This window comes from Vigna unguiculata, chromosome 5 (assembly GCF_037176805.1).
Source record: "Vigna unguiculata cultivar grain cowpea cultivar isolate G323 ecotype 2 chromosome 5, ASM3717680v1, whole genome shotgun sequence".
NCBI classification, from domain to species: Eukaryota; Viridiplantae; Streptophyta; class Magnoliopsida; order Fabales; family Fabaceae; genus Vigna; species Vigna unguiculata.
The window spans coordinates 52,459,362-52,471,629 of NC_140796.1; the positions used below are offsets into that span (position 1 = coordinate 52,459,362).

The window sequence follows — 12,268 nt, forward strand, 5'->3', positions numbered from 1 at the left end:
TTTCTCTGTCTATGTTAATGTTAACAAAGACCTTTTCCATAGAAAGTGCAAGGTGAGAGTAGTTGATTAATGGTGATAATAATTGTACTAAGCAAATAAAGAGAATAGGTGGAGATTATATATACAAGTTGCAGAGAAGTAAGGATATGTCAAATTCTTTATGGAGTACTCTATGGAATCTCTGGGAAGAGATCTTAAGAACGTGAGGAACTACTTCAGGAGTGGAAAAACAAAGGAATCATCATGGAGAGAATCACAGCTCAAAGGGTTGCAAAGTTTTCTAGTTGAAAGAGAGGAAGAAATTTTGAAGGCCCTGAAGCATGATTTGGGGAAGCATTACGTTGAGGCCTTCAGAGATGAGGTGTGTGTTTGATGTGAATCAGAATCATGAATCTTCCTTGTTCTGTTACAAAGTTCTACGTGGGATTTTTGCTACTGTTAATTTCGTTTCTTAGTTATTCCATGATGATTAATCGCAGGTAGGAACGTTGATGAAGACCTTAAACTTGGCCACAAAGAATTTGAAAAAATGGATGGCGGGGGAAGAGGTGAGGTTCACAGAGCTTATGCGTAAGAACTTTCATTGGATTACTAAATTTTGATGTTTGTCACAACAGGCTAAATTGCCAAAAATAGCACTGCTTTCGAGTGCTGAGATAGTTCCTGAGCCACTTGGTCTTGTTCTCATAATCTCATCATGGAACTTCCCTTTTGGTGAGTTGATTCAGAACGAAATTTGAAGTTCACAAGGTTTTGTAGAAGTTGGTTTTGTGTTGAACTAGGTTATGGTTTTATAAAACAGGACTGTCTTTGGAGCCTCTGATAGGAGCAGTAGCTGCTGGAAACACTGCGGTTTTGAAGCCTTCAGAGATTTCCCCTACTTGCTCTTCTCTTTTAGCCACTGTGCTTCCAACTTATTTGGACAACAATGCCATTAAAATCATCGAAGGTGGAGCAGAAGTAGGAGAATTACTCTTGCAGCAAAGATGGGACAAGATTTTCTTCACAGGTTAATTAACATTCCTCAATCACCATCTTTCTGTTTTTTAATTCTTGGTAATAGCATAACTCGACCTTTTATGAGAATTTGTTTAACATATGATTCGATCCAATACTAGGAAGTGCAAGAGTGGGAAGGATTGTTATGTCTGCTGCAGCTGTTCATCTTACTCCAGTGACTTTGGAGTTGGGTGGAAAATGTCCAGCACTGGTTGATTCTCTTACTTCTTCTTGGGACAGAGAGGTGAATATTCATTCGGTTATGTCAAATCATATCACAAACAAAAGACAAAGAAGTTTCTTACTGTATTAGTTTTTTTGTTGAACCACAAGGTGGCTGTGAAACGAGTTTTGGTTGCAAAATTCGGGGCTTGTGGAGGACAAGCATGCATAGCAATCGATTATGTACTTGTAGAGAAGAGTTTCAGTTCTATATTGGTAAGAAGCTTGAAGGAAATTTAGACCTTTGTTGTTCTGATTTTGAAGCATGTCTACTTTCTCTATTTCTTTAGGTGACATTGATGAAGGATTGGATTAAGAAAATGTTTGGAGAAAATCCTAAAGAGTCGAACAGTGTTGCAAGGATAGTTAATGAGAAACATTTCATGAGACTCAAAAATCTTCTCACTGATCCAAGGGTGAAAGAGTCGGTGGTTTTTGGAGGTTCAATGAACGAAAATGACTTGTAAGTAGTACTCTCCTACCTTGGTTGTTTGGTGCTTCAAGTTTATTGTTGGTCTTGAGAGAGAGATCACAGGAGAGATTTAATACCAATGAATACGAGCCCAACTATATAAGAAATTGACACCACTCTCAACCCAAAATTTTAAGATAATGGGTTTTATCGATGTGAGACTTAGATTTACACTTGTCAATATATAGCATGTGATACAGTGATCCTTTACTTCTCATTTCCGACAATGAAACAGACCACTTATCTTTTACATCGTTTTCACCTAACCAATTTTCTGCAGATTTATTGAACCCACAATATTGTTGGATCCTCCACTTGATTCAGCAATCATGGCTGAGGAAATCTTTGGCCCGGTGCTTCCAATTATCACTGTAGGGTTGCATGTTTTTTTACTGCTCCTTTCGGATTACTAGTCCTGGAATTTGGCAAGTAATTTTCGGTTGTATTTTCTGGTTTTTTTTGCAGCTGGAGAAGATTGAAGACAGTGTCGAGTTCATAAGCTCAAGGCCTAAACCATTAGCAATCTATGCCTTTACGAAAAACCAAACTCTGCAGAGAAGAATGGTATCTGAAACATCATCGGGAAGTCTTGTTTTCAACGATGCAATTCTACAGGTATTCATGTGCTTCTTGTCTCTTTCTTTATCTGTAATTAATGAAATTGAGTGTTTTTAAGAAACATCTAAATCAACATTGATAGATACAAGGGTGTGAAACATCTACTTACACGCGTGCTCAAGGCCCCTCGATGGTCCTATATACTGCTTTCGACAATAAATAATACCTACCAATATTATGGCTAACAAAAAATACAAGTTAAAATAGAACGTATCAGCAAAGTTCAGTTAGATTATGATTAGGCCAAATTCTTTGACGATATGGAAGTCTATTATAGGAATTGTTGAAGATATAGATCAATCAAAGATAAGATAAATTTACATCATAAAAATAGACGAAAGACTTAACTTACAAGCCGATTTTGTAATGTTGAGTTCAGTTTAAAGTTCATATGGTATTAGAGTCATCCAAAATTTGTTTTAACAAGATTTGTCGTTTGTTAAGTTTATAGTATCATCTCTTATCGGATTACTATTGGACCACTTGTTCATGTCCGACTCGAAATGTATATATATTGACATCAGATATATCATTCACTTCTTAATATAGTATTAGAGTCATCCAAAATCTGTACTACTAAAATTTATGAATTTATGGTTTGTTGAATTTATCATGTGATCACCTGTCAAGTCACTATTGAACCACACGTCTAGTCCTATTCGAGATGCATATGCATGATATTAGGTTAAAGAAAACACAAGAATGAATGAAGGTTGTTTTTTCGATAAGATAAATGATGTGAGGTTGAATGATTTGTACATTTGATGATTGAAAAATGTATTTTTGTGCAGTACATAGCAGATACCCTGCCATTTGGAGGAGTTGGAGAATGTGGGTTTGGCAAGTACCATGGGAAATTCTCCTTTGACGCGTTCAGTCACCATAAGGCTGTGGCCAGAAGAAGTTACTTCACTGATTTTTGGTACAGATTTCCTCCATGGAATCTTAACAAGCTCCAACTACTTGAGGTCTCTTACAATTTGGATTATCTTGGAATACTTCTAGTTCTGCTTGGCTTAAAGAACTCAAAACGATCCTTGTTTTATGCTTCTAATTGATCTGCATTGTGTTCGTCTATTTCCAGTGAGCCCCTAATAAGGATCATCATTCCTACCCAGTGTGATTTCTAAGTTTGTTATGCTAAAATATGTGTATTTATTCTATTTGCTTCTGCATGTGCTATTTTGATTCTACATTTTGTTGTTTTGTACTGAAAAGACAATAAAAACAAGAAGTGAAAAATTTGTGGATTGGTAAAAATCATTAAATTCGGAGATGAAATGAAGCAGAAGGCCTTGAACACCAGAAAGGGACATGACAGATAGAAAATTCTTTATTTTTGAAATTCTGATGGAACAGTGCAATGATGCCAAGAACTACTGCAACAACAATATAGTTAAAAATGAATGCAACAGTACATAGTATTAAGTGTGAGGAAGTGCAGAGAAGATGTATTAGGTCCACCATGTTTATTATCTCAGTTTCTATATTTAGATCAGAAGCAATAAGTTGTAATGAAGTGAATTTCAATAAAGAAAAAGGTTCTTTTTTACATTGAGGATCATTTCACAATTTGTATAAAAATAAAATAATCTTAACAAAAATTAATTTTTATATTTAAAAAAAAAAGAGAAAATAATAATTAAAATGATAATAATAAAAAAAAATAGTATCAAAATACGAGTATCCATTTAATAAAAGGATAAGGTTGAGTCACTTTTTGTTTACATAGTCCAACCAACCATGTGTAACTACAATAGTTAACTGTTCATCGGCTCCGATCTGACAACAAAAGGAGTTTATTTCAAAATGATATAAAACATATGTATATATTAATTATCCATCAAAATCATTTCATAATCTTAAATTATAATAATTTGACTCCTATAATATATCAATATCTAAATTATTTTCTGTTTTATTTAAAAGATATATGGATTATTATAAATTTCAAAGTTATTATTATTGTTGCTATATATCTTTTATCATAATGGTTATAATAAAACCTATATAATAATATATTTATAAAAGGGGAATATTACAAAAATTTTAGATTCGATCTATGGTATTTTTGTTTAATATAACTTTTATTAATTCAATTAAAGATGATAAATTATGTGATTTCATATCGTTTCGGTTCACTGTTAACCCATTACAAGTGAGATGGGAAAATAGACTTATTACAATTATGTGAACTTAATTTTGACTCACGACCAAATTTCAAAAAATAAAATTATTATTTTTTACTTAATATATATATATATATATATATTATTAAAAATATATATAAATATTTTATAAATCTTCAATTTATAATTAATATTTTTAATCAGATAAATTAAAAAGATTATTGTCTTTACATATTAAATTAATTCATAATTATTAATAGAAAATTAAATTAAAGGTGTTGATTAATACAAAAAAAAATTAACTATTTTTTATATTAATGAAAAATTAAAAATTATCCAACTCTGTCAAGTTGGCAAATTATTGTTAGGTGGGTTTATTTGACACTTCTATATTTAATGTGTGGACCTTCATTCAATACTTAGATATCATATTTCATTTTCATCTCTTTAGAGTCCATGACTTATCACACAAATATGAAAAATATGCTTAGTTTTTGTTTTCTTTTTCCTTTTTTAGTTTTTCTTCCTTACTATTTACGATCTTTAGATCAAACCTTTTATCTGAAAATTCTTTTATTCAACTCGGTGTTTTAAGCCATTTTCAATATTTTCATTAAACAATTTTTGTTTATCAAAATAAATGTTTTATTTTTTGTACATTGTATAATTGATATGGCAATATCAAACCATGAATAATTACAATAGTTAACTGTTTATTGTTTAATGGCTCCTGTCTGATCCCTACCATCTAAATACTTATTTTTGTAATAGAACTATTGTATTTACCCACTTCCAAATATATCGGATTTTTTCACATAATAATTATCAATCAAAACCAATTGTGATAATTTTTAAATTAACCAATTGTAATAATTTAAGTGGTATCATGTATCAATGACTAACTTGTTTTTTTCGATATAATATGAATACGAACAAATCTTAAAAATTATTCTAATTTTATATCTTTTACCATATTAATAACAATGATAATAAAGTTTATATAATAATAGGGAATATTATATTGTATTCGTATTTATTCTATATAGTAATTTTGTCACATTTTATTGTTTTCCTAATTTGAATAAGTGATAAAATAAATTAATCCGACCGTTTTAACTTGAATTTTTTTTAATTGATTCATCGACTCTGAGAATGGGATGAGACAAACTGATTGACCATAAATAATTATTTGAAAATTCTAACATATACTATTAAGCTTAAAATCAAATATTATTTTTTGAAAGCACACTCAGTCAATCATATACATATTTTTGAAATTTCTAATCAGATAAATTAAAGGAATCACTGCCTTTACGTATTAAATTACTTAAATTGCTTCATTATAATTAATAGCTTAAATCATGGTAAGAGTGATCACATTTTAAAATAAAATAAGATTTTTTTATGTGTATTCTATTTTATTTAAGTAAATAGGTTTTGTAAATCTACTTTTAAAGAAAACATCTTACCTAAAAAAAATGAATTAGCTTTTCGTATAAGGTCTTTATATTTCTTATAGGATCCTACTTGGGTATTTTAGTGTTTTTAATGTTAGTACGGTACAGTTAGTAATCATGGGGTGCAGAAAGTAAAAGCCTAATTTTTCTATAAATAATAGCAGAAAAGTTTTTGGCGCCAATTTTGATAGTTGCAAGCACCACCACCATTGTTGCTCACTCTTCTTTCAGCCCTAGCTAGCTAGCTTCTTTCTTTCTCAATCTTTCACTCTTCAATGGCTGCAACTCCTTCCAAATGCAAATTGCGATCCCAATCCAATGCTAAATCTTCACCCGCTTTAACTCCACGCACTCCACAAACCCTACATCTGCGCAGATCCGCACGCGCCAAGTCCCTCCTCTTCGATGCTCCCAAATCTCCCAACCCACCTTGTGAAATCTCCTTCACAACTCCCAAAAGGAGAAATCAAAGAATCAACGATAATGTCGGGCATGATTCCGGCGAAGTCAAAGTCGCCACTAAAGAATCAGCTATGAAGAATGGTGCATCGAAGGAAAAGTATAGGAAGAGCTCAATTGAAGCTTCTCTCGCTCCGGTGACGCCGGCTTCCTCGGAGAAGACCTCAAAGAGGAAAAGGGAGGGTGAGCAGAAGGGTGTGGTTACCAGAGCTAAAAGGGGGAAATTGGAGAATGAAAAAAGGAGTTCAAAGTTGCCTGCGAGGCGCCAATATTACAAAAAGGTGATTTTTGATGGGGGGGAGTTTGAAGTGGGGGATGACGTTTACGTCAAGAGGAGAGAAGATGCTTCGTCCGATGATGAAGATCCCGAAGTTGAGCTGTGTAGGATGTGTTTCTTGACAAACAACGATGTCCTGATTGAATGTGACGATTGTTTGAATGGGTTTCATTTGAAATGTTTGAGGCCTCCGTTGAAGGATGTTCCTGAAGGGGATTGGATATGTGGGTTCTGTGAGGCTCGGAGAACCGGCAAGGAGGTTCATCTTCCAAAGCCTCCGGTGGGGAAGAAAGTGGTTAGAACTCTGAGGGAGAAACTTCTTTCGAGTGATTTGTGGGCTGCTCATATTGAAAGGTATGCAATGTCTTTTGCTGTGGAATTAAACACACTTGGTTTCTTTTTTCTTTTGTTGAATACTAACCAGGTTTGTGCCAATTGGGTATTTGAGTAGCATATGGAAAGAGGTGGACGGCAACTATTGGTGTCGGGTGCGTTGGTATACAATCCCGGAAGAGACTTCTGTTGGGAGGCAGCCTCATAATCTGAGAAGGGAGCTATACCGAACTAATGACTTTGCGGACATTGAGGTACCAGGTTTGAGCTGTTGCATACTGATAGTAAATTGTTGATTTACATGAAGGTTTTCTTGTTGAACTTCTTGTCTATCGAGCTCAATATTTAATAAGTTGAATCTAGCATGTTCTTTTATTCTTTCTTGGCTATTTTAAAAATTTCTGTACTTTATCGAGTTCTCTCATATTTACGCAGATGGAGTCTGTCCTTAGACATTGCTATGTTATGACCCCTAAAGAATATGCTAACGCTAGCAATGAGGGAGATGATGTTTTCTTATGTGAATACGAGTATGATATCAATTGGCACAGTTTCAAACGTCTTGCTGATATTGACAATGAAAGAGAGGTAATCATGTCAGAGTAGTATCAAGATCATTCTCCCTAAAGAAAAAAGTTCACCATTTAACAGTTCGAGTATTCATGAGTTTATTCTTGTATGATAGAATGGTGAAGGGACTGACAGTGATGAAGACTGGGGCCTTGACAATGAATCAGACTCTGATACAGATGAAGATGTTGGATACGAAGAAGAAAACACTAAAGATGGACTATCTCAGCCATCAAAAGGCCACCACTTGGCTGCAGTATGGATATTATTGTGCATTTTGCCATATTTTTCATTTTTAGTATTTGTGATTTCCTAAAGAAAACAAATGTGTGAATGACACAGAATCTTCACAAGGGACGGTTCTTTGGACTTCAGAAGATAGGCACCAAAAGAATTCCACAGCACGTAAGGTCTCACAAACAGACCGATCTTGAGAGAGCAAAGGCTACACTGTTATTGGCATCACTACCTAAATCTTTACCTTGTAGAAACAAGTATGTTTAGGTTTGAATATGAATATCAATATTTTATATCTATCTGTGAAGTTAATAATAAAAAAATGATTTTATTTAGAGAAATGGAGGAGATAACTACATTCGTCAAAGGTGCTATTTCTGACAATCAATGTCTGGGAGGTTGCCTCTACATTCATGGAGTTCCCGGAACTGGCAAGGTATCCTCGGTTGATCTTCTGTTTTATTTCTTGAGTCTACTATACAATTGGGTATCGCCAAACAATTCTTGCTTATTCCTTTTATCCATGTGTAACTACAGACAATGAGTGTACTATCGGTGATGAGGAGCTTGAAGTCAGAAGTTGATGCTGGAAACATCAAACCATACACATTTGTGGAGATTAATGGTTTGAAGTTGGCATCACCAGAGAATATTTATCGGGTAAAGTTCATGAAGTATATCATAATTTTTGTCTAGATAGTATAACATACATATTCCTTGGTTATTTTGTTATAGTTTTGATATCCTTTCAGGTCATATACGAGGCACTGAATGGACATAGGGTCAGCTGGAAAAAGGCTCTCCACTTGCTGAATGAGAGATTTGTAGAAGGAAAGAAAATCAGAGATGAGGCTGATCGACCATGTATTTTGCTTATTGATGAACTCGATCTTCTAGTAACCAGAAACCAATCGGTAATCTACAAATCTTACTGCAGGAAACTTGTCACTAGGTACATTCTTTAAAATATATAATGACATTATGCTGGACATTTCTTTTTTTACAGGTTCTGTATAATATTCTTGACTGGCCTACTAAGCCACATTCCAAACTAATAGTCATAGGTAAGACAATGCAGTTTTGAATTGTTTTTACTGTATTTTTATTTTCTAGTTTGCAGAAATAATTTAAAAAGTGGGCAAACAAGAAACCAAATGATTATAACAACTTGATGCCTTTTGTGAATTGCACAAATTTATTCTTCAATACTAATGTAATCAATTCAGGGATAGCAAATACTATGGATCTTCCAGAGAAATTACTTCCTCGTATATCAAGCAGAATGGGAATTCAGAGGCTTTGCTTTGGCCCATATAATTTTCACCAGCTTCAAGAAATCATCTCAAGTCGCCTAAATGGAATTGATGTATTTGAAAAGCAAGCTGTAGAATTTGCTTCAAGAAAGGTTAGTCCCTGACATTTTGAAGATTGAATTTTTCTGGTCTTTCATAAACAGTGGACACTTGTTTTTGTGATATATTTGTTGGTTAACATCCAAGATGGTGTTTGATTATTCAGGTTGCAGCTATCTCAGGAGATGCACGTCGTGCTTTGGAGATATGCAGACGTGCAGCCGAAATTGCAGATTATCGAATGAAGAAGTCAATTTCTAGTCCTGATCTTGTTACTACAGGTATTTTAGCATGCCTTATATAAATTTTCCCTATCGTTACTGTCATCACGATCGAAATGTTTCCTGCCTTTTAGATTTTGTTAATTGAAGTTTGTATTGTGTGTTAATGGTATGTTTTCTTCGGTGTTATTTTTGGGCATTGTCTACAATCTCAAGGAGTATCTCATTTTAAGTCAATTTCTTTTCATTGTATTTGCATAATTGCAATGGTAATTGGAGGTGGAGAAATATTAACAGTTAGAGATATACCTAAATGCTTGCTTTTGGTTCGGTCCAGGCATATACTTTACATCATAAATCTTACATTGATAGTTGATGACCTTCTAATGCAGTGGTTGATGATGGCTAGTTAGTTAGATCATGGCTGTATAATCGTTTTGTCCACTCCATGCTTTACATAACAACCCCTCCATCCTATATTATAAGCATAGAATTAGAGTTTTGAATGTTTGGTCTCTGCCCAGAAATTGCATGTATATCGGTGCTTGATATTACCATGAATTTATGAAAACCACTTAAATTCAATATATTGGTGTTGTTGCTAGGTGTGTATCCTTGATATTGATTTACAATTCTGACATTGTTCCATCTTCTGTCTTCTATAATGAAGTGTTTGAATTACTTTTTATTAAATCTAAACTATGATCATCAACCGCGTGCATAAACTCCTTACTTTGAGTTTAGTCGAAGTGCTGCTGCCCACTAATTCATTTGCATATGCTCTCTAGGAAAGGTACTTGTTGGAATGGTAGATGTTGAAGCAGCCATTCAAGAAATGTTCCAAGCACCTCATATTCAAGTGAGTTGAAATTTGCTATGTACTGCTTTATTTCTTGGTCCTTATTGAAGTACCTTTATTTTAGTGAATGTTAGATGATGCCATAGGGCATGGACAGTGAACGAAAGTCTTGGGACGTACATGCTATCTGTGACATCTGATACATTGTTGCTAGTGTAACTTGGACACAGACCTTGACAAATAGCAAAATTGATCTATTTCTTCAATTGAAGATTATAACAAGAACGAATAACTTATTCTGTTTTATATGATCGGGGGTTAGAGTTATCAATAGAATAATTTGAATGTTGTTTTAGTTTGTCATACATGGGACCAATTATTATAGGACATAATAGGAAATCAATGTTAGCACTGTTGTTTATATAATACAATCTCAATCACCTTTTATACATTTGTTCATCTGGCCGAAAAATGCTGACCTCATTATTTCTTTTTGAAGATGATGAAAAGCTGTTCCAGATTGAGCAAAATTTTCCTGACAGCTATGGTACACGAGCTTTATAATACAGGAATGGGGGAAACCACTTTTGAAAAGGTAAGCTCCGGAAGTTTGTTCATGTTATTTTGTTTTCGATTGCATTCTGACCATACTTGGTTAGTTCACCTTTAAATGTCAGTCACCAGGTATTCATCTCAACAAAATTACCTCTAGTATTTTGATTGCATGCATATTTGACAAGTTATGAAATCTAGGGGCCTTGGAGATTTTATATTCTGATATTTGCTTTCTTATACGAATATGATTTATTGAAAGCTCATTTGATTGGTGTTGATTAACCAATAACCATTCTGACAGAACTTAGAATCTCTAATCAAAAATAAAGTTTCACTTTGGTAATTCATATGATAAAGGTTTGTAAATGATTACAATATCTCCAATTTTTATCAAAGAACATACAAAGTCTTATGAATCTGTGTCTAAGTTTTTGCTCTATTCTTTCACCAATGCTATGGTTCCGCCATGTTATCTCCTTCCCCAAATCTATATCCATGAAAATCGAAATAAAAGGTTCATTTGTATTGTCTCCTCACTTAGGGTTGTTTTACTTGCAATGCAGTTGGCAATGAGGGTTTCATGTCTATGTGTCAGCAACGGAGAAGTTTTTCCTGGATACGATACTCTTCTGCAAGTTGGGTAAGACTTCTGTAGTATTTTCTTGCGCCCTTCATTCTACTTGAAATGACATTGATATCCGAAGACAATATTGAACTGCAGACAGACTAAGTGTATGTGATTCATGCTAACATGCGTTTATTCCTTTCTTTTTATGCAGCTGTAAGCTAGGTGAATGCAGGATTATTTTATGTGAAGCAGGCTCCAAGCACAAGTTGCAGAAATTGCAGCTTAATTTCCCCAGGTTAGTTTTGAAAGCTCATAATTTCTTCAGCTGATTCTGCTCAAGCAAATGACAGAATTATCTTGCAGTTTTGATCCGAAAACTATTTTGCTTTCTTTTGCATGTGATGTGAGTCAGAGTTCTATGTTTAGCCATAGTCCAGTAATCAAGGAATCAACCTCTTCAAATGATGTTTTTAGACATAAATTTCTTATCTATTTATTTAAGAACTACATATAAGTTGATTTCTTTGATTTGACTAGTTTAATTCATCTTTTGGCAGTGATGATGTGGCCTTTGCGCTGAGAGACTGCAAAGATCTACCTTGGCTCTCAAAATATCTGATGTAGGAAAATGAGCATTACAAAATAGTTCAACATTCTCATATTTTACTCCTGGGCAAGAAGTCACAATATTTGTTGAGACTACTTTATTCTTTAGTGAGTCAATCGAGTGCTAAGGGAGATTAATCAGACTCACGAGTTTACCTCCTGTTATTAGGAAAAAGTTACGTTTTCATAAAAATTTTGCTCACAGTTTATTTTTAAATTCATCATAACTTAAGGATTTCATTCTGATACTTTAAAATAATTGATCATTTGATGTTCAATGAAAATATTCGCATTTTTTTCTCATAAGTTTAATTATTTGTTTATTTATTTTATTTTATTGTTATTAAAAGTTCGGTTTGGTATCTTAAAATTGAAGCAAATTAACACTGTATCT

General features: G+C 33.6%; 2 protein-coding genes and 1 non-coding gene across 3 annotated transcripts; all 3 read left to right on the forward strand.

Annotated features, from left to right (window-relative positions):
• On the forward strand, nt 1-3,863 carry LOC114184247 (aldehyde dehydrogenase family 3 member F1-like). Its single transcript, XM_085673102.1, has 10 exons — nt 1-361; nt 480-548; nt 618-714; nt 803-1,009; nt 1,119-1,243; nt 1,333-1,437; nt 1,512-1,684; nt 1,974-2,064; nt 2,159-2,308; nt 3,103-3,863. The coding sequence occupies exons 1-10, from the start codon at nt 161-163 to the stop codon at nt 3,367-3,369; spliced, it is 1,485 nt and encodes a 494-aa protein (XP_085529228.1). The 5' UTR covers nt 1-160; the 3' UTR covers nt 3,370-3,863.
• A 2,213-nt stretch (nt 3,864-6,076) lies between these two features.
• LOC114183418 (origin of replication complex subunit 1A-like) lies at nt 6,077-12,180 on the forward strand. Its single transcript, XM_028070431.2, has 16 exons — nt 6,077-6,987; nt 7,085-7,220; nt 7,402-7,554; nt 7,652-7,792; nt 7,879-8,030; nt 8,110-8,209; nt 8,311-8,433; nt 8,526-8,687; nt 8,780-8,837; nt 9,000-9,178; nt 9,292-9,406; nt 10,135-10,205; nt 10,645-10,740; nt 11,264-11,340; nt 11,480-11,563; nt 11,826-12,180. Exons 1-16 carry the CDS (start codon nt 6,173-6,175, stop codon nt 11,890-11,892), a joined length of 2,529 nt encoding a protein of 842 aa, XP_027926232.1. The 5' UTR covers nt 6,077-6,172; the 3' UTR covers nt 11,893-12,180.
• LOC114186375 (small nucleolar RNA snoR28) lies at nt 7,462-7,539 on the forward strand. Its single transcript, XR_003605035.1, has one exon. It is a non-coding gene; the product is annotated as a small nucleolar RNA snoR28 (small nucleolar RNA).
• Nucleotides 12,181-12,268: the final 88 nt, after the last annotated feature.